Genomic DNA, 19569 nt, shown 5'->3' with positions numbered 1-19569 from the left:
CAGGTCTTGGCTCGCGGTCTAGAAGGCTTTGGGTACACGCAACTTCTAGATCCCAGGCTGCATCCAGTCACCGCCTGCTATAAATGGTTTGTCCACACACGGCCCCGCCCCTTCGTCCACACGGTGGGCTTCCCAGCAGCAAGGGCAGAGTCAGATGGAGACTCTGGCCTGCGAAGCCGACAGTGTTGATCTTCAGGCCCTCTTCGGGAAGTGTGAGGAGCTCTCTAGGTGAAAGCGGTCACGAGTCCACAGGGGGGCGGTAGTGAGCTATCACAATGAGTCTCGGTGCCAGGTCATGGGGGCGGGGGTGGCTTCCTTAGGGCCAGGCTGCCTGGGGCCCTGACAGGTGAGGAGTGTGCCCACCTGCAGACCAGAGGCCCTCCTGGCCGGAGCATGGTCCCGAAGAAGGACAGGAGCTCCAGGGGTGCAGTGCAGAAGTGTGGAGGGGGCTGAGGCCCGGGCGAGGGGCACTGCTCTGGGGACAGGTCTTGGTGGCCCTAAGAGTCTGAGGCCAGTGTTGACAGGTGGAGGCTCTCTCCAGCGTGACCTTCCATTTGGGGCCCCCCTCCCTCATTCTGTCTCTCAGTGCGCCCCAGTGAGTCCAGGAGGCCGGTCTCAGCCTCCAGAGGGCAAGCTGGGGTCATGGACTCAGGGAGGCAGGTTTCGATTCCGTCCAAGACACTGTTGTGTAATCCCTGGGCTGGGGGCGGGCAGTGGAGTAAACCTGCAGGCCGGTCTCAGAGGCCAGAAGCCAGATGAGCTGGAGAGAGGGTTATCCTCCAGGTGATGGAGGCGAGATGCGGGCAGGTGTGGGAGGGGAGGGGAGGCGAGTGGGGGGGAGCAGGGGGTGCGGGAAGGACCGGGGAGGGGTGGGCGCAGTGGTGTCAGCAGGGAGACTGACACCCTCTGCCCCTGCAGATGTCGCACACCAAGCCGTACATCCGGAAGAAGGCTGTGCTGATCATGTACAAGGTGTTCCTGAAGTACCCTGAGTCTCTGCGCCCTGCCTTTCCCCGCCTGAAGGAGAAGCTGGAGGACCCCGATCCCGGTTTGTTGACTTGAGTTAAGAAGGGGCCCGTGTGGGGCCGTGATGCTCCACCAGCATCTGTGAAGGCTTGGTGGAGGGGGGTAACTAGGTCCCAGGACCCCGTCCTAGCCCTCCCCCATAGGGCACCTTCTTACTTTCTGGCACCACGAGATGCCAGGTTCGCTTTCTACTTTCCCGCCAGTCCTGGAATCCGCCGTTTCTCCAAACAGCTCTAGTTTTGTTAGCTGGTGTGGGATTTAGAAACCAAGACCACTGGGTGTGCTTATTTCTGCCAGCTGTCATTGCCTCCAGGCCGTAGCAGACACCACACTCGCTCACTGGGGAGGCCTCTCTGTCCGCATGTTCGCAGTCTCGTGTTTATTCTGCTGCCTTGATTGGCAGTCCCACACCACAGGGTTCACTCCTGCCTCCGCCTGTCCTTTTCTGTAACTCCTTCCGGAGAGACCCCGGGCCATGCAGATGTAAAACAGCTTCTCCAAATCTTTGCTTGTCTCGGGAGAATCTGCTGTGCATCGCAGAGGATCAGGGGGTGTGGAGCGTCGTGGTTAGGGTCAGGAGCCGAGGGGCAGGCGAGGCGGGCTGGGGGCATGAGCGGGGGCAGCCCCGGGGGGAGGCGGACAGAGCACCTGGAGTGACTTTGATCCTGCTGGGGACACACCCCGAGGGTCCCGCCTGCTCTGGTGGGCGCCCCCTTGCTGATGGCATCCCTCGCTTCTCAGGGGTCCAGTCGGCGGCAGTCAACGTCATCTGTGAGCTGGCCAGACGTAACCCCAAGAACTACCTTTCTCTCGCTCCGCTCTTCTTCAAGCTCATGACCTCCTCCACCAACAACTGGGTCCTCATTAAGATTATCAAACTGGCAAGTGTCGCCCCTGGGGTGTCCTGGGCATGCCAGCCAGCAGAGCCCCGGGCTGCCGTCCCATCCCTGCTTCGGGTGACCACTGGCCTCTCTTGTCCCCTAGTTTGGTGCTCTGACTCCCTTGGAGCCAAGGTTGGGTAAAAAGCTGATTGAGCCTCTCACCAACCTGATCCACAGGTAGGGCTTGGGGCGGGCATGGGAGGGGTGCCCCAAGGAGGGGCGGGTGGAGGGGCACCCAGGCCTGAGGGCCTGCCGCCGCCAGGAGCCGCATCTCTGGGTTCTCCCTTCCTCAGTTTGCAGACAGCACATTCATGACAGGAGGGAGAGGGAATTTCTTGGCGGTCCAGTGGTTAGGACTCTGAGTTCTCACTGCCGAGGTCCCGGGTTCAATCCCTGGTTGGGGAACTAAAGTCTCACAAGCCGTGCAGCACCACCAGAAGTAGACAGACAGACAGATAGATAGGCAGGCAATGGGGATATATTTTAAAAATAAAAAAAGGATGGAGAAAGCTGTCCCAGCCAGTCTCTGGTTCACAAGTAGACCTCAGCAGTCTAATTGAAGAGCCCTAGGTGAGTGTGTCACCGCCCAGTTCTGGAATGTTCTAGGAGCTTCTACACGACTTCAGGTGCCTTCAGGTGGTTGAATTGTGGGGGCCAAGCTTCAGGTGCCAGGAGATTCTGCTCCTGGGGTCCCCTGGGAAGTGGCCAAGGGCTTGGGACGTTGCTGATTTTAAACAAATCACCAGTCACCGGGTTCATAGCAGCTTGTGGTTTTCAGAGCATTTACGAGAAGCCATCAGTCCTGTGACCGTTCATGTGGACTGCCTCTGGTGGCCCGTGCTGTCGGGTTTGGGGGATTTGGACTTGAGAACATCACTGTGAGAATTTCAGAGTGGAGTGGACGTGCCTGGTGCCCACCCTGGTCGTCCTGGGCTGTGCTCACTGTGGCCCTGGACGCCCCCGAGGGATGACATGGGGCACGACTCCGTGTTCTTCCTGCCTGCGCGTGGCCAGGCCTACTCCCTGTCCCAGTGGAGGCGGCCGGCAGGGTCTGGGCTGGAGGAGAGAGGCCTTTGGGGAACTTGGATTCTCTTCATGGGGGTCGCAGAATCAGGTTATTCGTGCGTGGGCTGCAGTGGCGGGAGCATTTCAGTTCGCTTTTGAGGGCTAGAAGGGGTGCTTCCGTCCCTTGGAGGAATCTGATGGCCTCACTGCCGAGGGTGGGGTGTCACCGGCATGGCCTTCAGACCCGAGGCTTCCTGGGCTCCGCATTTCCTCAGAGGTGGTGCCCCCAGGAGTCTCGGTGGGGTGAGCGGGAGGCAGGCGGCCCTGTCTTCTCGGCTCCTATGTTTCCTTCTCTAGCACGTCTGCCATGTCCCTTCTGTACGAGTGTGTCAACACCGTCATCGCAGGTGAGCACCGGGGTGACCTCTTCTGGAGCAGGGAGCTGTCGCCGGCGGGGGAGCTGGTCCCCGGGCCTCACCAGAACCTTGTTCCCGGCTGGGAAGCTGTTTGGCCCGGCCCATCTGCAGCCCCTTTGGAAGTGTCAGCTCAGACACGGTTGCAGCCAGAGCCATTGCCAACCTCGGGCTCCAGTGATAAACACTGCACCCTGGCATCTGCCACACCCACCAGCAAGACCGCTTTTCATGAGCATTTTAAAGCAAATCTCAGGCCGCTTTCCCTGTGGTGTCTTTAGCATAGGACCTACAACCACGAGAGTTCTCGAGAGGGAATCGGCACGTGCTCCCCAAAGGGTCTCGTGGAGTCCATTAGTTACAATCAGACCGCCTGGTGACTTGTCCCTGCAGCCCAGTTTCCTGTACATAGGCAGAGGGAGTTGGTGGCCCAAGGGTTCAGCTTCTTGCTGCCTGCCTGTCCCTGCCCTAAACTGTCAGATGCTCCTCACAGCCCATGGGCAGCCTTAAGTTCAGTGAAGCCCAGGAAACTGGCCCGGGGTCTACACTCATGACTGCTGTGTGGGCTGTGAGTGTCGCTGAGGGTCAGCGACAGTGAAAGGGAGCAGGGCAGGCTGGCCAGAGAGTGGTCCCTGAGTCTGGAAAGGTCCATGGGGAGGACCAAGGTGTGGCAGGATCGCAGATGGCCCTGGTTATGGGCAGAGGGATTGGGGATGCAGACGGGAGGTAGGCCTGGTCCATTGTGCATTGCAGGGCCAGCGGGTCTCAGCTGAGGGCTGGCCCACAGACCTGCCCTGGACAAGGACCCCTGGTGCCCGGGGCCTGTGGTCTGCTCTCTTGGTCGCAGAGACCCAGCCTGAGGTTCTCACTGGGGCTGGTCACGCAGGGCCCTCACCCCAGTCATTTGTTTCAGTGCTTATCTCGCTGTCGTCTGGCATGCCCAACCATAGTGCCAGCATCCAGGTATGTCATGGGACCAGGGGCTCCTCTCCTAGGCCCCAGGGACTCTGCCATTGGTTTAGAAGATGTGACGAGTGGCATCTCCCGTCTTTACAGCTCTGTGTTCAGAAACTGAGGATATTAATAGAAGACTCCGATCAGAACTGTGAGTTGCTCCCTCTGCAGGTCCTGCAGGCCCTGCGCCCTAGACCTCCGCAAGTGAGGGCTCGTCCCCGCCCGAGAGGAGAGCGAGCCTGGCACGGCTGGCAGATTCCTCCCCGGGTACAGCCCCCTCGTCTGCACGGCGGGCTCCTTCCAGCTGGCATCTCAGGGTGTCGCTCGGCCGTGTCCACTGGAAAGGTCTTTAAACTCGGGCCCACATCCACGGGGAGCTGGGACCCGGTTGCAGGGAGGAGCCGGGGAGGCCAGCGGAAGCACAGTTGAGACATAAAGGGCGAGCTCAGCCCCGGGAGGAGCAGGCTGGGCGTGGAGGAAAGTCCCCGCGGGCATGCTGCAGGCACCCCCGGCGGTTAATCAGATGGGGTGGTGCGTGGGGCTCCTGACGAGCGAGGGGGAGCTGCTGTACGTCTTGCTCGTGTGCCAACTCGTGCACTTCCTTCAGCCGACATGTGCTGTCGAGGGTTCCGGCCAGTCACACGCCCCTGCTGCCAGGACCACGGTGGAGAGGGCTTCTGAGGGCCTGGTCATGTGGGCTGCTCAGTTTTTGGTTTTCGCTTTTTTTTGTTTTTTTTGTCTGCGCCTTGTGGCTGCTGGGATCCTAGTACCCCGACCAGACCAGGGATTGATCCTGGGCCCTGAGTGGAAGTGCAGAATCCCAACCACTGGACAGCCAGGGAATTAATTCCCTGGCTGCTCATTTTGAATCCAGGTCTGTTTGTTTTGAGAGGAGTTGCCAAACTTTTCCTGGAAAGGGCCAGATAGTAATTCTTGTCAGCTTTGCAGGCTGTGTGGTCTCTGCCACTGTAGCGTAGAAGCCTGCTGGCGGGTGTAGACCACAGGCCTGTCGTGTGCCAGTAACGCTGCCCTAGAGACGGGCTGCGACCTAATCTAGATGACGGTGCGTTGGGCTGCTTGAGGTGGGCAACCAGGTGGGCCTGGTGCCTGTGAGACGTGGGCCGACGGGGTCCAGGTGGTTTGGGGTGGGGCTGCAGGCCCGGCCTCGCTCTCAGAACCTCGTCCACGTCTGAGAGCGCTGCGCTGTCTCTGCAGTGAAGTACCTGGGGCTCCTGGCCATGTCCAAGATCCTGAGGACACACCCCAAGTCCGTACAGGCGCACAAGGATCTTGTCCTGCAGTGCCTGGACGACAAGGACGAGTCCATCCGGCTGCGGGCCCTCGACCTCCTGTACGGCATGGTACGTGCCCACCCTGCCACCTGGCCGCCCCGCCGGCCCGCCCGGCCCCTCCCTCACCAGCCGCCCCCGCTCCAGGTGTCCAAGAAGAACCTGATGGAGATTGTCAAGAAGCTGATGACCCACGTGGACAAGGCCGAGGGCACGACCTACCGCGACGAGCTGCTCACCAAGATCATTGACATCTGCAGCCAGTCCAACTACCAGCACATCACCAACTTCGAGTGGTGCGGCCCGCAGCCCAGCGTGCAGGCAGGTGGGCGGGCAGGCGGGGGCGCTGCCCTCACGGGCTCTGTCCCGCAGGTACATCAGCATCCTGGTGGAGCTGACCCGACTGGAGGGCACCCGCCACGGCCACCTCATCGCCGCCCAGATGCTGGATGTGGCCATCCGCGTGAAGGCCATCCGCCGGTTTGCCGTGTCGCAGATGTCCGCGCTGCTTGACAGCGCCCACCTGGTGGCCAGCAGCACCCAGCGCAGCGGCATCTGCGAGGTGCTCTACGCGGCCGCCTGGATCTGCGGGGAGTTCTCCGAGTGAGTGGGGGCCAGGGGCCTCCTGCTCCCCAGGGGAAGCGGGTGTGCCCGCCAGACCCCAGTCCCGGCAGCCGCCCCGCCCACCCGCCCACCTCCTCTCTCCTGCCCTCATTGGGCAACAGCTGCTCTCGCGGCGAACGTCTCCCGTCACGGGGAGCGGTGAGAGGTCCACCAGCCGCTGGCCCAGCCTTCCTCCCCTCTTCACTGCTGCAGCCACAGGTCGTCCGTTGCCAAATCCAGGCCGTTGATAGCTTTCCTCTCCTTTTTCTCGACTGCTTTGTGCGGCTGCGCTGTGACTGTCATGCCATTGCTGTGGTTTCTCCCTTCACATCCCCTCCCTCAGCACCTGGCATCGGCCAGCCCTGGCACACAGACCCGCTGGGGCGGCTGCTCACCGGCCCTCCCTGTCCTCAGGCACCTACAGGAGCCCCAGCAGACCCTGGAGGCCATGCTGCGGCCCAAAGTCACCACCCTGCCGGGCCACATCCAAGCCGTGTATGTGCAGAACGTGGTCAAGCTGTACGCAGCCATCCTGCAGCAGAAAGAGCAGGCCGCGGACGCGCAGGCGGCCCAGGAGGTCACGCAGCTCCTAGTGGAGCGGCTGCCCCAGTTTGTGCAGAGCGCGGACCTGGAAGCCCAGGAGCGGGTGAGTGCCGCACGTCAGCACGTCCTCAGGGGGTCGGGTCAGCTCCGGGAGAGCAGCTTGGGCAGGTGTTCTTTTCCTGGCTCCCCCGCACTCGGCCTGGGGGGGTGGGCAGATCTGAAGCCACCGTGCTGGGGAGGCCCTGGGTCGGTGGGTGGGAGACTGTGAGCGAACGGGAGACAGTGTGAGGGTATGTGGTCAACCCGAGAGGGAAGCCTCAGAGGTGACCGCGGTCCTGGAGGGCGCTGGCCGGGAGGGTGGAGGAGAGCTGGTTGGACGAGAGTTTGGCATGGCATTTGGGCATCGGTGGCCTAGGAGCCCACCTCTTGGCTCTGTGGTGACGTGGGGCTCTCAGTTACCCAGACCCCGCACCGGCGCTCAGTGGGCCCCGGCGGCCTCTGCGGTCATGGGCGGGTGTGTGATGTGCACCTGTCTGCTGGCCGAGGGTCAGCTGCACTCTTGGGGGCCGTGTGAAGGTGCCCTGGTGGCTGGCGCCGCTGCTCGCTGGGGCGGTTGCCTTGTGGGGCGGTGCTCAATCCACCCCCAACCCCTTGTCTCATCTGGGAGCCCTTTTGTGTCCTCGTGAAGGAGACAGCAGCTGGGCTGGCCTCCTGGCTGGCCCGGTCAGCGGTTCCTCGCGGTGTGTTCTGCAAGTCCTCAGCAGGGGTCTGGCTGGGCGTCTGCACGGTTTGAGCAATGCCCTGCGGGGGCTAAGTGGCCTTCACAGCCAGGCCTCCGTAACTCCTTCCTGACTCATCCACGGCCCCCCCAGGCATCCTGCATCTTGCAGCTGGTCAAACACGTCCAGAAGCTTCAGGCCAGGGATGTGCCAGTGGCAGAAGAAGTGAGTGCGCTCTTTGCTGGGGAGCTGAACCCGGTGGCTCCCAAGGCACAGAAGAAGGTTCCGGTCCCCGAAGGGTGAGCTGTGCGGTCCGTCAGAGGACACAGACACGGGGTGGCATGAGGGCCCGTGGGAGCAGAACCACAGCCCGGACCTGCTGTCCAGACGGGCGAGGTGGAGGGGTCTGGGAGGAAGGTCCCCTGAGGCCCCAGTCGCCTGTGGACGGGACAGACCCTTCTCACACAGACCGTAGGCACGGCACTCACTACTTCTCCTGGGGCCCTGCTGCCCCACCCCTGGGAAGCAGGTTGGCTGGTAGTTGTCGCCCACAAACCTTGCGGGCAGCGTGAGAACGGGGGAGGCGGGCTGCCCAGGCTCCAGGGTCCCTGGTCTGCCTTGCCCACTGTGACCTTGGGCCACTGCCCAGCCTTCATATCCTTGTCTCCAAGGGGACGGCAGCGCCCAGGGCCAGGCATGCAGGCTGGAGCCACCGTGTGATCTCACTGTGTCCTGCAGCCTGGACCTGGACGCCTGGATCAATGAGCCGCTCTCGGACAGTGAGTCTGAGGATGAGAAGCCCAAGGCCATCTTCCACGACGAGGAGCCACGGCACGCCAAGCAGCGGCCGCCCGAGGCGGACGAGCAGGAACTGGCCCGGGTGAGGCGGGGCGGGCCTGGGCCGCGCATGGTCAGGTCTGGGCTTGGGTCCACTGTCCGGTGGGCAGCGCTGAGCCCACCTTCGACTTTGGGTAGGGGTTCTCGTTGAGACCAGGAGTGGCCTCTTGAGCCAGGAGCTCCCTAGGGAGACCGTGGGGCCCGAGCATGCTCAGGCCCTGGGGTGCCCGGCATGCTGCGCCTGCCTGCTGCCTGCGCTTGTGGGTGCGGGGCCTCAGGGTGTCGTGCAGAATGGAGAAGCAAGGCGTGCTGCGTCCCCCGCTCCCCCGCCGGCCTTCCTTGCCCGGCCTGCCCCCCACCCGAGGCCCTACCCCAGAGCACGCGGTCTCTCCGACCCCCGCCTGTGCAGCTCCTGGGTTGTCCCTCCTGCCGCCTGCCTGTCTCCCACCTGCTCTTTCCCACCGCCGGCCTCTGTCTCCTGGTGGTCAAAGGCCAACAGTGAAAGTGGCGAGGGGTCCCGGCCCCCTTGGGTCTGGCGCGTGGAGGAGGCCCCCACCTTGGGAGCATGCGAGGGTGAGGGCTCCGTGTACCCGCTGACGTGTGCGCTGCATCCTGTTCCCTCAGCGCCGCGAGGCCCGGAAGCAGGAGCAGGCCAACAACCCATTCTACATCAAGAGTTCCCCGTCCCCCCAAAAGGTGAGGCCGGCCGGCTCGTCCTTGAGACACGCTCCCACGGGGCCCATCCGCTCTCTGTCCACGGCCTGTGCGGGGCTGTCAGCAAGTCCACGGGCAGGACCGTGAGGGGCTCCCGACACCAACAGCTGGGGAGTGAGTCCTGCATGGGCGAGGTCAGGCTCCTTTGCCTTGGTGGGAGGGGAGGGGGCGCAAGGGGACCTGGGGTCCTGCCTGGAGCCACCTCCTTCATCTGTACCCTCCACACTGCAGACCCGTCATCCGTGTTGGGCTCCCCTGGGGACATGTGGCTCCACGGGGCGGGTGCTGCGTGGTTTCCTTGATCCTGGGATTTCTGGGTCACCCCTCTGAGGGGCTGCAGACTGTCCCCCGCTGGCACCTGTGTGTCGGGCTTGCTGATTCCAGCCGTCCTGGGGGCGGGAAGCACTATGTCACCATGGTTCCAAGCCTGCACTGTTATTCCGACTTGGAAAAAAAAAAGATTCAGGTGCAAAAAATGGAGGTCTTGCGCCCCATCCTGTACTCGTCCCCACTGGCACCCCACCCCCGTCTTTGTGACCCCTTGCTCTGGGGCGTCCGCGCATCACGCTGGGCCCGCCGCCCTGCCCATTGACGGGGCCTCAGTGTCTCCTCTCCAGCGATACCAGGACGCGCCAGGTGTGGACCACATTCCCGTGGTGCAGATTGACCTCTCGGTGCCCTTGAAGGTGCCAGGCAAGTGTGTGCCCAGTGGCACGGGTGACGGGGACCTCAGGCCAGGTGCAGGCACCGCCTCGGGCCTGCGCTCCAGCCCTGCCCTGCACCCCGTGCTGCATCCTCGTCCCAGCAGGCACGGGTGCACGCCACGGCCCCCAGGTTCAGCCCCACACCCCTCGCCGCCCAGGGGCCCCCATCTGCATCTCGGTAGCCAGAGGGCATTGCCCAGCATCCCCTTCCCCCAGGCATGGGTCTCGGGGCTGTGGGTGAACCAGGTGGCAGCAGGGTGCTGGCCGGGTGGGACGTGTCCACGGCTCTGGGCTGAGTGCCGCATGTGCGCCTGTCGGCAGGGATGCCTATGTCAGACCAGTACGTGAAGCTGGAGGAAGAACGGCGGCACCGGCAGAGGCTGGAGAAGGACAAGAGAAAGAGGAAGAAGAGGGAGCGGGAGAGGCGGGGTGCCCGGCGCCACACCTCACTGCACACGGAGAGTGACGAGGACATCACCCCCGCCCAGCGTGTGGACATCGTCACCGAGGAGATGCCCGAGGTCAGCCGCGGGCTTGCATGTCGGGTGGGCGCCCTTCCCCGAGGTGGGCTCCACCCTGGCGTGGGCCTGCCCATTGCTGCTGCCTCCATGGCACGGGGCAGCCTCAGCCAGCTGTGCCCTGTGTACTGGGAGCAGGCGGCCCCTGCACTCCTGCCCCATTACCTGTGTTGAGTTTGCTGCCCGCGCTGAGCGCCAGGCCCCAGATCAGACTCCCTCGTGGGTGTGGACCTGGTGGCCCGTTTCTGAGAAGGGAGATGGGGGCCCTGTGGACCCGTAAAGGCTTGGCGGGGTCAGGGGCTGGATGGGTTGATCTGGATGGACGCAGGGCTTCTCTCCCCCCTCAGAACGCCCTGCCCAGCGACGAGGACGACAAAGACCCCAACGACCCCTACAGGGCCCTGGACATCGACTTGGACAAGTGAGTGCTGGGACTGAGACCTGGGCAGCTGCCCCGTGGGGCTGGACGCGGCCTGGGCTCCCCAAGGCCTGGTTCCTCTCTCTGTTCTCTGTTCATTGCACAGAGGGGGAGCGGCCTTGTCACGGGCCACGCCTCCTGTGACCACCCCCAGGCCCCTAGCCGACAGTGAGAAGCTGCCCATCCAGAAACACAGAGATACTGAGACTTCCAAGTCCCCGGAGAGACAGGACGTCACTGTCGTGGAAAAGAAGAGCAAGAAGCCTAAGAGGAAGGAGAAGAAGCAGAAGGAGAAAGAGCGAGAGAAGAAGAAGAAGAAAGAGGCGGAGAAGGTGAGAGGCCGGGCAGCATGTCACATTGGGCGGGGCGGGCCCGGGTCGCCAGCCGTCCCTCTTCCATTACGTGTGTGTCACACGTGTGGAGGGGGGCTCCTACATAACCGTCACGCATGGCTCGTGGGCCTTGCCGCAGAGCAGCGTTATTCCGCCTGGCCACGTGGTCCTGGCGGGCGCTCGTTTCTGTGGTGGTAGCGCTGGACATGCCCCCAGCTCCCTGCACATTCGGGTCCTGCGGGGCCGCAGTGGCTTGTGCCTGGCGGAGCCACTGTGCCCTCTCGGGGCTGCTGCTCTGGCCAAAGGCACGTGTTCCTGTGGTTTCAGGGTGTGGACTTAGACTTCTGGCTGTCCACCACGCCGCCTGCTGCCACCCCGGCCCCGGTAAGAGCCTGCTAGTGACCCGTGCTGGCCCCGAGTGTCCCTCGGTGGACACCTGTGCTTTTTGGCCTTGGAGACGTCAGGGTGCCACCTCGGTGCCCTGCCCTGGCGGTGGAGGAGGTGGGGGACCCTCAGGCAGAAGCCCGGTCTGGGCCGGCTCGGTTCTGTGCCCAAGGTCTTGCCCAGGCAGTGGCTGCGTGGCTGGCCCTCGGCGCAGGGCCCGGGCCCCCAGAGCCAGGCAGCGCTCCTGAGCGACCGCTTTGTGTTAGTGGCTGGGGCCTGGTGGCTCTGGGGTCTCCAGCCGTGACCCCAGTCAGTGCCAGCCAGCCACAGGCCGGGCCTCCTTTTCCCTCTGCTGGCCACCGGCACTTACTGGGGGCCACATGTCTGTCTGCGTGCTGACAACACGCCTGGCGTGTGGAGGGAGGTTCGTCACTGCGAGGTGTCCTGGACCAGGGCAGGTCAGGGCTGAGGGCACAGGCCACCCCATCCTGGGCGCCAGCTGCCACCCGGCTTCCTGCAGGAGGAGCCTGGCGTGAACGCTGCGGTCACTGCCCCTAAGGAGGAGCCCAGGGGAGAGGAGCAGGACGCCGGCGAGGACGCGGAGCAGGACCTTGAGAAGGTGTGGGGCGCGCTGTGCAGGAGCCGGGCTGGGGGAGGTGCTAGCCCGCCACCGGGTCCCACCGAGTGGGCCACTGGGGCCTCCTGTCGCTGTGCTTACGGGGTTCTGCTTCCACACGGCTCCATGGGCTGTGACTCGCACAGGAGCATGGGCTTGACCTGAGCCCTTTTCTGTCTCAGAAGCCTTCCGAGCAGAAGAAGAAGAAACACAAGAAGGACAAGGGGGAGCGCTCCAAAGACAAGAAGAGACCCAAGAAGAGGGCGCCTCCGAGGGAAGGGGACGCCGAGCCCGTGCAGAACGGCGCGCTCCGTGAGGAGCCCCTCCCGGTGAGGGTGCTTCCCGAGCACGTTGGGAGCGGGCTGTGGGCGTTGCACCCTCCCTGCGGTCCTCCCGGCCCTGCCAGTGTCAGGAGCCCCGGGGTGTAGACTCATGTTGTCCGGGACCCGCGGGGGTCCCTAGTGTTTCCTGCCGGTGGCACCTGGCAGCTCCCAACGTCAGCCCCAGGTCCTCACCGCCTAAAGCTGAAACGTTTCTCTTTTGTTCCAGCCCATGTCTAGCTACTCTCTCCTGGCTGAAAATTCTTACATCAAAATGGTGAGCCACGTGGGGATTACGGGTGGTGGGGCTGGGCGGGCTCAGGGCTCTTGTTTCTGGATGTGCAGGGCGTGCAGCGGAGCCGGGTGGCCGGCGAGGCCTGCTCACTGTGGGTCGGGAACAGCTGACAGTCGCGGACAGAGCTGGAACTCGGGTGCTTGTGCGAGGGCTCAGGACATTCCCTTGTTTGCACGTTCATGCGCTGGGAGAGCGGGTGGTGCCCACACTCTCCCAGGCCCTCGTCTAGGCCCACGGGGGTCCCTGGTGGGCTCCCCTGCCCCGCCGACCCCGGGCCTTGCTCTGCAGACGTACGACGTGCAGGGCAGCCTGCAGAAGGACAGCCAGGTCACGGTGTCCATGGTCCTGGAGAACCAGAGCAGCAGCTTCCTCAAGAACATGGAGCTCAACGTGCTGGACTCACTCAACGCCCGACTGGCCCGGCCAGAGGGCTCCTCGGTCCACGACGGTGTCCCCGTGCCTTTCCAGCTGCCCCCTGGTGAGTGGCACCCAGGAGCCCCCGGATCCTGTCATCTGGTGCCCCCTCAGGGCTGAGCCTGGCTTCCCTGACCAAGGCAGGCAGCACTGAGGACAGACCCAGGCCAGGCTTGCATCCCTGCCACCTGACCAGGTGGCTGCACCCCCATCTGCCACCCCAGGCCGTGCCCCGTGCTGCTTCTCAGGTACGTTTCTTGCCCTCTCCAGGCATCTCCAACGAAGCCCAGTTTGTGTTCACCATTCAGAGCATCGTCACGGCGCAGAAGCTCAAAGGGACCCTGTCTTTCATCGCCAAGGTACCTGGTGGGGGAGGGGGTGCACCCTGAGGGTCAGCTGCGTGCCCCGCCCCCACCCACCCTGCGCCCCTGCTCCTGCAGAATGACGAAGGTTCCACCCATGAGAAGCTGGACTTCAAGCTACACTTCACCTGCACCTCGTACTTGGTCACCACGCCATGCTACAGGTGCGCCACCCTCCCGCCCACCCCTGGCTCCCCACTTCTGTGCCATGGGAAGCTCTCCATGCGGTCACATTGGCAGCGTCCTCTGACCCAAGACGAGGATGTGCACGGAGTGTTGGGTGACCGGCTTGTGGTTGGCGCAGAACGCCCAGCACGTCTGCCGGGCCAGCCAGCTCGGGCGCCTGACTCTCAGCACAGGCCTGGCGGCCCTAACGCTGGACGTCCGAGCCCAGAGTGTAGGCAGGGCTAGCCCTCTTGAGGCCCCTCTCCGTGGCCGTCTCCCCGTGTCCTCACATGCTCGCCCATCCCTGCACGTCTGTATCCTCATTTCCTGTTCCCACAGGGACCCTGGTCACGTTAGATTAGGGCCCTGTCTCCAAGTGCAGTCGTGTCCTAGGGACACAGTTCAGCTCTTGACTTCCTACCCATAAAGGACGCGCCCCACCCCCTGGGCTGGGGTCTCTGCCTGCCCTGCTGCAGGGGAGCCCCCTGTTGTTCCCCCCCATTCTGTGTCCTTCCCACAGTGACGCGTTTGCCAAGTTGTTGGAGTCCGGGGACCTGAGCATGAGCTCAGTCAAGGTTGATGGCATTAGTATGTCCTTCCAGAACCTTTTGGCAAAGATCTGTTTTCACCACCATTTTTCCGGTAAGACTGGACGTGCCAACAGATGGCTCGGCCCTCTTCCCGTACCTGTGACTGTCCCCTGCCGCCAGGGGCTGGCCCAGCCTCACCCCCAGGCCCTCTGTTGCAGTCGTGGAGCGGGTGGACTCCTGCGCCTCCATGTACAGCCGTTCCATCCAGGGCCACCACGTCTGCCTCCTGGTGAAGAAGGTGAGCCCCATGGGAGGGCCCCAGCCAGGCCTGTCCACCCCTCGCCGCTGTGCCTCCTTGAGCCTGTGTTTGTGAGGAGTGTCGGCCTTTCCTTTTGTCCATCTGGCCTTGGCATCAGGGCACTAGTGCATTCCCTCCTCTCGCATTTCCCGGAAGAGATTGCGTGTAGTCAGTATTCCTTCTTGCACGTTATGTAGAATTTGCCAAGGAAATCGTTTGGGGGTTTCTTTTTCGGGGGGGGGGGTTCTTTTTTGAAAAGTTTTTATCTACGAGTTCAGTTTCTTTTTTTGATAGTTGTAAGACTTATTGCTTTCTCTGTTTCTTATTGGGTGATTTTTGGTAGTTCGTAGTTTTCAAAGAATAGGTCTGTTTCATCCAAGTTACGGAGCTGATGGTGTGTCAAGTCATCCAGTTCTCTCCATGTCCTTTTAGTGTCTGAGGGCTCAGTGGTGATTATTTTTCATTCCTGATGTTGGTGATTGGTGTCTTCTCTCATTTTTCTTGGTGTCTTGGTTATCCTGGCCCTATTCCCTCTCTGTCCTGGCCAGAAGTCTTACTTATCCATTTTGTTGATCTTTTGAAAGATCAATTTGATAACCAATCTTTTTAAAAGTTAGGGACTTCCTTGGCAGTGCAGTGGTTAGGACTCCGTGCTTCCACTGCCGGGGGCCCGGGTTTGATCCCTGGCGTGGTGCGGCCAAAAAAAAGTTAATGTTTCTTTAAACAGTAAATTGTATTGAGTTCTGCTGCATATGTCCTTACTTCTGCCTGCCTTGGGTTTATTTTGCTCATTTGTGGTTTCTTAAGGTGAAAACTTAGACCAAAACCTGTCTCTTCTTCTTTTTTTTTTAAATATTTGTTTGTTTGTTCGTTTATTTACTTACTTATTTTTGACTCGAGCCAGGTCTTTAGTTGCCACACGCGGACTTCTTCGTTGTGGCATGTAAATCTTTAGTTGCGGCATGCGGGATCTAGTTCCCCAACTGGGGATCGAACCCGGGCCCCCTGCATTGGGAACTGCACCACCAGGGAAGTCCGAGACCTGTCTCTTCTAATAAAGTTTTTAGTGTTATAAAATTTTCTCTAAGTACTGTTTTGGATGAACTGCACACATTTTTATGATTCATTTTAATTTCTATACAGTTCAAAATACTTTCTATCACTCCTTCCTCTCTGACCCTTGGATTACTTAAAAGTATGTTAATTTCCAAGCATTTAGAAAGTTTCCTGTTGCTTTTTGGTTACTGATTTCTAGTTTGACTTTTCAGGCCTTTGAAATGTGCTGAGGCTTGCGCTCTGGCCCAGGATGTGGTCATTCTGGGTGGATATTCCATAGGTGCCTGGAAGCATGTTATACCTGTCACCTAGATCCTGCTGGTTGATGGCGTTTTCCTTTTCTTCTGGATCCTTGCAGATTGCAGATTTTCTTCTGGGCCTTGATGAGTGAGCAAGGAGCATGAGGCCAGTGGTGGTCAGTTGGTCTGCTCCCCCAGTTTGTCAGGCTTTACTCCATGTGTGGGAGCCCTGTTGTTGGCTGTGTGGACCGTTAGAATTGTGGGATCTTGGCAAGGGACCCTCTCATCAGTGGGTGTGCTCCTCTCTGTCCTGGGCTGTGTTCTTTTCTCTGAAGGCTACCTTGTCTGGTATCAGTACAGGCACTCCTGCTCTCATTTGATGGGTGCTTACGTGGTATGTCTTTTGCTATGAACCTGCCTTTATCCTGTTTGGATAAGAATTCCTTGTGCATGCCGTAGAGTTCGGGTCACGTGTCCTTATTCATCCTGTCAATCTTTGTCTTTCACTTGTCATGTTTAGACCATTTGTGCTTAAAGTATTACTGATTCATTTGGGTTTGTCCCACATTTTGTTTTTTCCCTGTGTTTTTCGTTCCTCTTCCTATTCCCACTTTCTGTGGCGTATGTGAGCATTACAGTATCCCATGTTTATATGTTGGCTGTGTTGTTGATGGTCTCCGTGTATCTGCTTGGGGGGCTCGAGGGATTACATTACACACTTGGTGTGCACAGTCTACTTGGAACTCAGGCGGAATGTAAAAAGCTCACACCCTCTCGGTCCCTTGACCCTCCCTTCTCATGGGCAGTTGTCTTAGGTTTTGCCTTTGCAGACATTGAAGACGCCTTACGCCACGTTACAGCTTTACAGATTTCAGAGAACTCGGGGTGTAGGTGGGGGTGGGAGGGGGTGAGATAGCCTCTTGTGCTCGCCCACGTGTCTACCATTTCTGTCGCTTTCATTCCTCACGTTCCACCCTTCTGGCTCATTTTCCTCTGTCTGAAGAACAACTTTTTAGATCAGGTCTATTGGATGTGTATTCTCTTAGTTTTCCTTCATCTGATTATTCTTTATTTCAGTATTCCTCAAGGCTATTTTTGCTGGGTATGAAATTCTGGCTTTGTTGGTCTTTTCACTCAGTACCTCAAAAATAGGCCATTTCCCCCTTTCTTTAAAAAAAAAAAAAAGGAAATATTTACTTATTTGGCTGCGCCAGGTCTTAGTTGCAGCATGCAGGATCTTTTTAGTTGCAGCATGAGGGATCTTTGGTTGCGGCATGCGGGATCTAGTTCCCTGACCAGGGATCGAACCCGGGCCCCCTGCATCGGGAGCACAGAGTCTTAGCCACTGGACCACCAGGGAAGGCCCTAGGCCATTTCCTTTTGGTGTCTGTGGTTTCTGACAAGGAACATTTTACTTTTACTGGGGAATCCATCGTTTTCCTCTGGCTATTTTAGGTTTTTCTTTGTCTTCAGTTTTCAGCAGTTTGTGATGTGTCCGGGCATTGACTTCCTTGGGTTTATGTTAACTGTGTGGAGTCTGCCGAACTTGCTGAATCTGTGCGTTTATGTCTTTTGCACAACTTGGAAGTTTTCAGCTATGATTTAAATACCTCTTCAGCACTGCATTCTTTGTCCCCTCCTTCCGGGACCCCTGTGATGTGAATCTCAGACCTTTTGTTACTCTCCCCACCCTACTCCACCTCCGACTCCTTTCTGCTCTCTGTTCAGCTTGGATTATTTCCATTAATCTCTTGTCTGGGTCATTGACTCTTCTGTCATGTCCATTCTGTTGTTGAGCCCATCCAGTGAGCTTTTCATCTTGGCTGTTGTATTCAGGTCTAGAAGTTCCACTGGGTTGATCTTGACTCTTCCATTCCTTTGCTGAGATGTTGTGTTTTCTTGTGTGCTTCAGGAGTGTATGTGGTTGGTGATGGGAGGTTCTCCTAGTAGCTACTTCAAAGCCTGTTAGGTGATTCCAACATCCACATCTTCTCGGTGGGCGTTTGTTGATTGTCTTTTCCACGTGAGCTGAGATTTCCCCGGTCTTGCGGTGCCAAGTGATTTTGGACTATATCCTGGACACTTCGAATAGGAGGAGACCCTGGGCCTTCCTTACACCCTGTGGAGAGCGTTGACACATAGGTTCCAGCTGCAGGATGTCTGGTCCCACGCCCTCCGGTTTTCACAGCCTTCCTCTCTGCACAGCTGCCTCCTGCGTGCCCGTGGGGCCGGGCCGGGTGGGGCTGTGTGTCCTCTGCAGGGCTGGCATTGCTGCCTCTGCTGCGCTCTGCCAGAGCGTCCATCCTGGGCCCCTGGGAGACAGCAGGGCGCGGTGCACCTGCTCCTTCTTGCCTGGAGCCCCTCCTTTTGATTGTGAAAGCACCCGGGCATAGGAGAGCATTTGTAAAAGTTGGAGGTACTTGGGAGTCGCAGGGTGGCGTCTCAAGGCACTGGCCGTTATTTCCCCGTTTCAGGGTGAGAAGTCGGTGTCGGTGGATGGGAAGTGCAGCGATTCAACGCTGCTGAGCAACGTGCTGGAGGAGATGAAGGAAACGCTGGCCAAATGCTGAGCTTGCCGCCCGCCATGGGGAGGGCCCGCGGGGAGGGCGGCCAAGTGCCGGGTTTCTCCTCTGTCGCAAGGACTGGGTGCAGCCGGGAGATAACCCAGTCCACCGTCATCCACTGTGTAGACACTGAGGTTTATGTTGCGTTGATTTATCCTGTCATCTTTTTTACTTTGCCCTCACTGCTCTCTCTGGCGAGAAGCCCCCTTCCACTCCCCAGGCCAGCAGGGACTTCTGTAGCCGGAGCGGACTGTGCACGTGGCCACAGGAGCTGCCCGAGGGTGGGGGTGACCGCCATCCAGGCCGGTTCCTGGTGGGGACCAGACGGGGTGGCGCGTCCCGCTTCTGTCAAGCCATCCAAGTCCCATGAGTCCCCAGATGCCCTGCCCACTGGCAGCTGGGGGGTGAAGAACAGGCTAGCTACTCAGGCGACATTCCTGTTCATCCCTGACGCCAAGGGTCACGTCCTCCCCACAGGACACATGGTGGGAGAGGGTCGTGCAGGCTCTCGTCCATCACATCCCGTTCATCCCACCACCGTGTTCGTGTGTCCGCTGAGCGGGGGGTGCCCAGCGGGGATCCCGGACCTCACTGGCTTCCGTGCCCAGTCAGGTGTTGGGGTGAGTGGTGGAGAGCTGCGACTCTGGCCCCTCTGCTCATCACTGGACTCTCTGCAGGTCTGTGCCTGCACGTGCGGAAGGGCCTAGTCCTGGGCTCCGCAGCCCTGATGGCGAAGCACGTGTGTCCAGGGGCGGCTGGGCCCCTGAAATGCACCTCAGGGGCAGGGAGGGGGGACCCCAGCCCACCCCCGTGAGACGGAACTTTCCTCAGAAATGACAGTCCTCGATGACGTTTTAACTTTTCCTTTTGATGAAAACTGTCACTTTAGCATGTAGAGTAACCTATTACAGAATCCTGTGCAGTGATTCTAGAATCTCGAAATGTATGATGTGTTACATAAGAATTTATTTGCTATCGACGTTCCCGTATAAAGGAGAGACATATCACGCTGCTGTAATGATTCTGTGTCAAGATGATCCAATAAACTTGCAAAACAGACGTTCACCTGTTGGGTCTCTGGCCCATGACAGTGTATGCCCCCCAGCCAGGGGATTCTGACCCACTGTGTGGGTCAGCACACAGCCCCTGAAATGCTCGTGGTCCGAGGGGGGCTGCAGGGCACCCTCATGGAGGTTGCAGTGTGCGGGGGGAGCCCTTGCCCTCCTGCCATGCACCCCTCGGCCCCTCGGGAGGGGACATGGTCCTCACGTCATCCAGGCCCCTGGGCTCTGGTGGTAATGAGGAGCCACCTGACACCCTCCCACACGGGATTCTGAGGCGTCCCCCGATCTCCCTCCTTTTACTAGGGA

The 19569-nt window shown here is 60.1% G+C and overlaps 1 protein-coding gene across 4 annotated transcripts in view; it reads left to right on the top strand.

Moving 5' to 3' along the window:
• The window catches only part of AP3D1 (adaptor related protein complex 3 subunit delta 1), a 44588-nt gene extending 25330 nt beyond the window's left edge, over positions 1-19258 (top strand). Inside the window, exons 6-32 of one of the 4 annotated variants that reach the window (XM_082650254.1) lie at positions 919-1048; positions 1768-1907; positions 2011-2084; positions 3270-3319; positions 4239-4288; positions 4382-4430; positions 5495-5640; positions 5716-5864; positions 5941-6171; positions 6586-6817; positions 7587-7732; positions 8172-8313; positions 8895-8966; positions 9602-9677; positions 10010-10209; positions 10554-10627; positions 10779-10956; positions 11284-11340; positions 11900-11959; positions 12139-12285; positions 12506-12553; positions 12860-13049; positions 13256-13344; positions 13426-13511; positions 14033-14154; positions 14261-14340; positions 18110-19258. In XM_082650254.1, the coding sequence (XP_082506380.1) occupies positions 919-1048; positions 1768-1907; positions 2011-2084; positions 3270-3319; positions 4239-4288; positions 4382-4430; positions 5495-5640; positions 5716-5864; positions 5941-6171; positions 6586-6817; positions 7587-7732; positions 8172-8313; positions 8895-8966; positions 9602-9677; positions 10010-10209; positions 10554-10627; positions 10779-10956; positions 11284-11340; positions 11900-11959; positions 12139-12285; positions 12506-12553; positions 12860-13049; positions 13256-13344; positions 13426-13511; positions 14033-14154; positions 14261-14340; positions 18110-18205 (3114 nt within the window). In that variant the 3' untranslated portion in view covers positions 18206-19258. Of the gene's footprint in view, positions 1-918; positions 1049-1767; positions 1908-2010; positions 2085-3269; positions 3320-4238; positions 4289-4381; positions 4431-5494; positions 5641-5715; positions 5865-5940; positions 6172-6585; positions 6818-7586; positions 7733-8171; positions 8314-8894; positions 8967-9601; positions 9678-10009; positions 10210-10553; positions 10628-10778; positions 10957-11283; positions 11341-11860; positions 11960-12138; positions 12286-12505; positions 12554-12859; positions 13050-13255; positions 13345-13425; positions 13512-14032; positions 14155-14260; positions 14341-18109 lie in introns of all 4 variants that reach the window. The other 3 variants (XM_082650253.1, XM_082650252.1, XM_082650255.1) reach the window with 3 other exon arrangements.
• Positions 19259-19569: the final 311 nt, after the last annotated feature.

The sequence above is a fragment of the Grampus griseus genome (assembly GCF_964374135.1).
Source record: "Grampus griseus genome assembly, chromosome: 3".
NCBI classification, from domain to species: Eukaryota; Metazoa; Chordata; class Mammalia; order Artiodactyla; family Delphinidae; genus Grampus; species Grampus griseus.
This window is presented reverse-complemented; position numbering and strand designations above follow the sequence as displayed.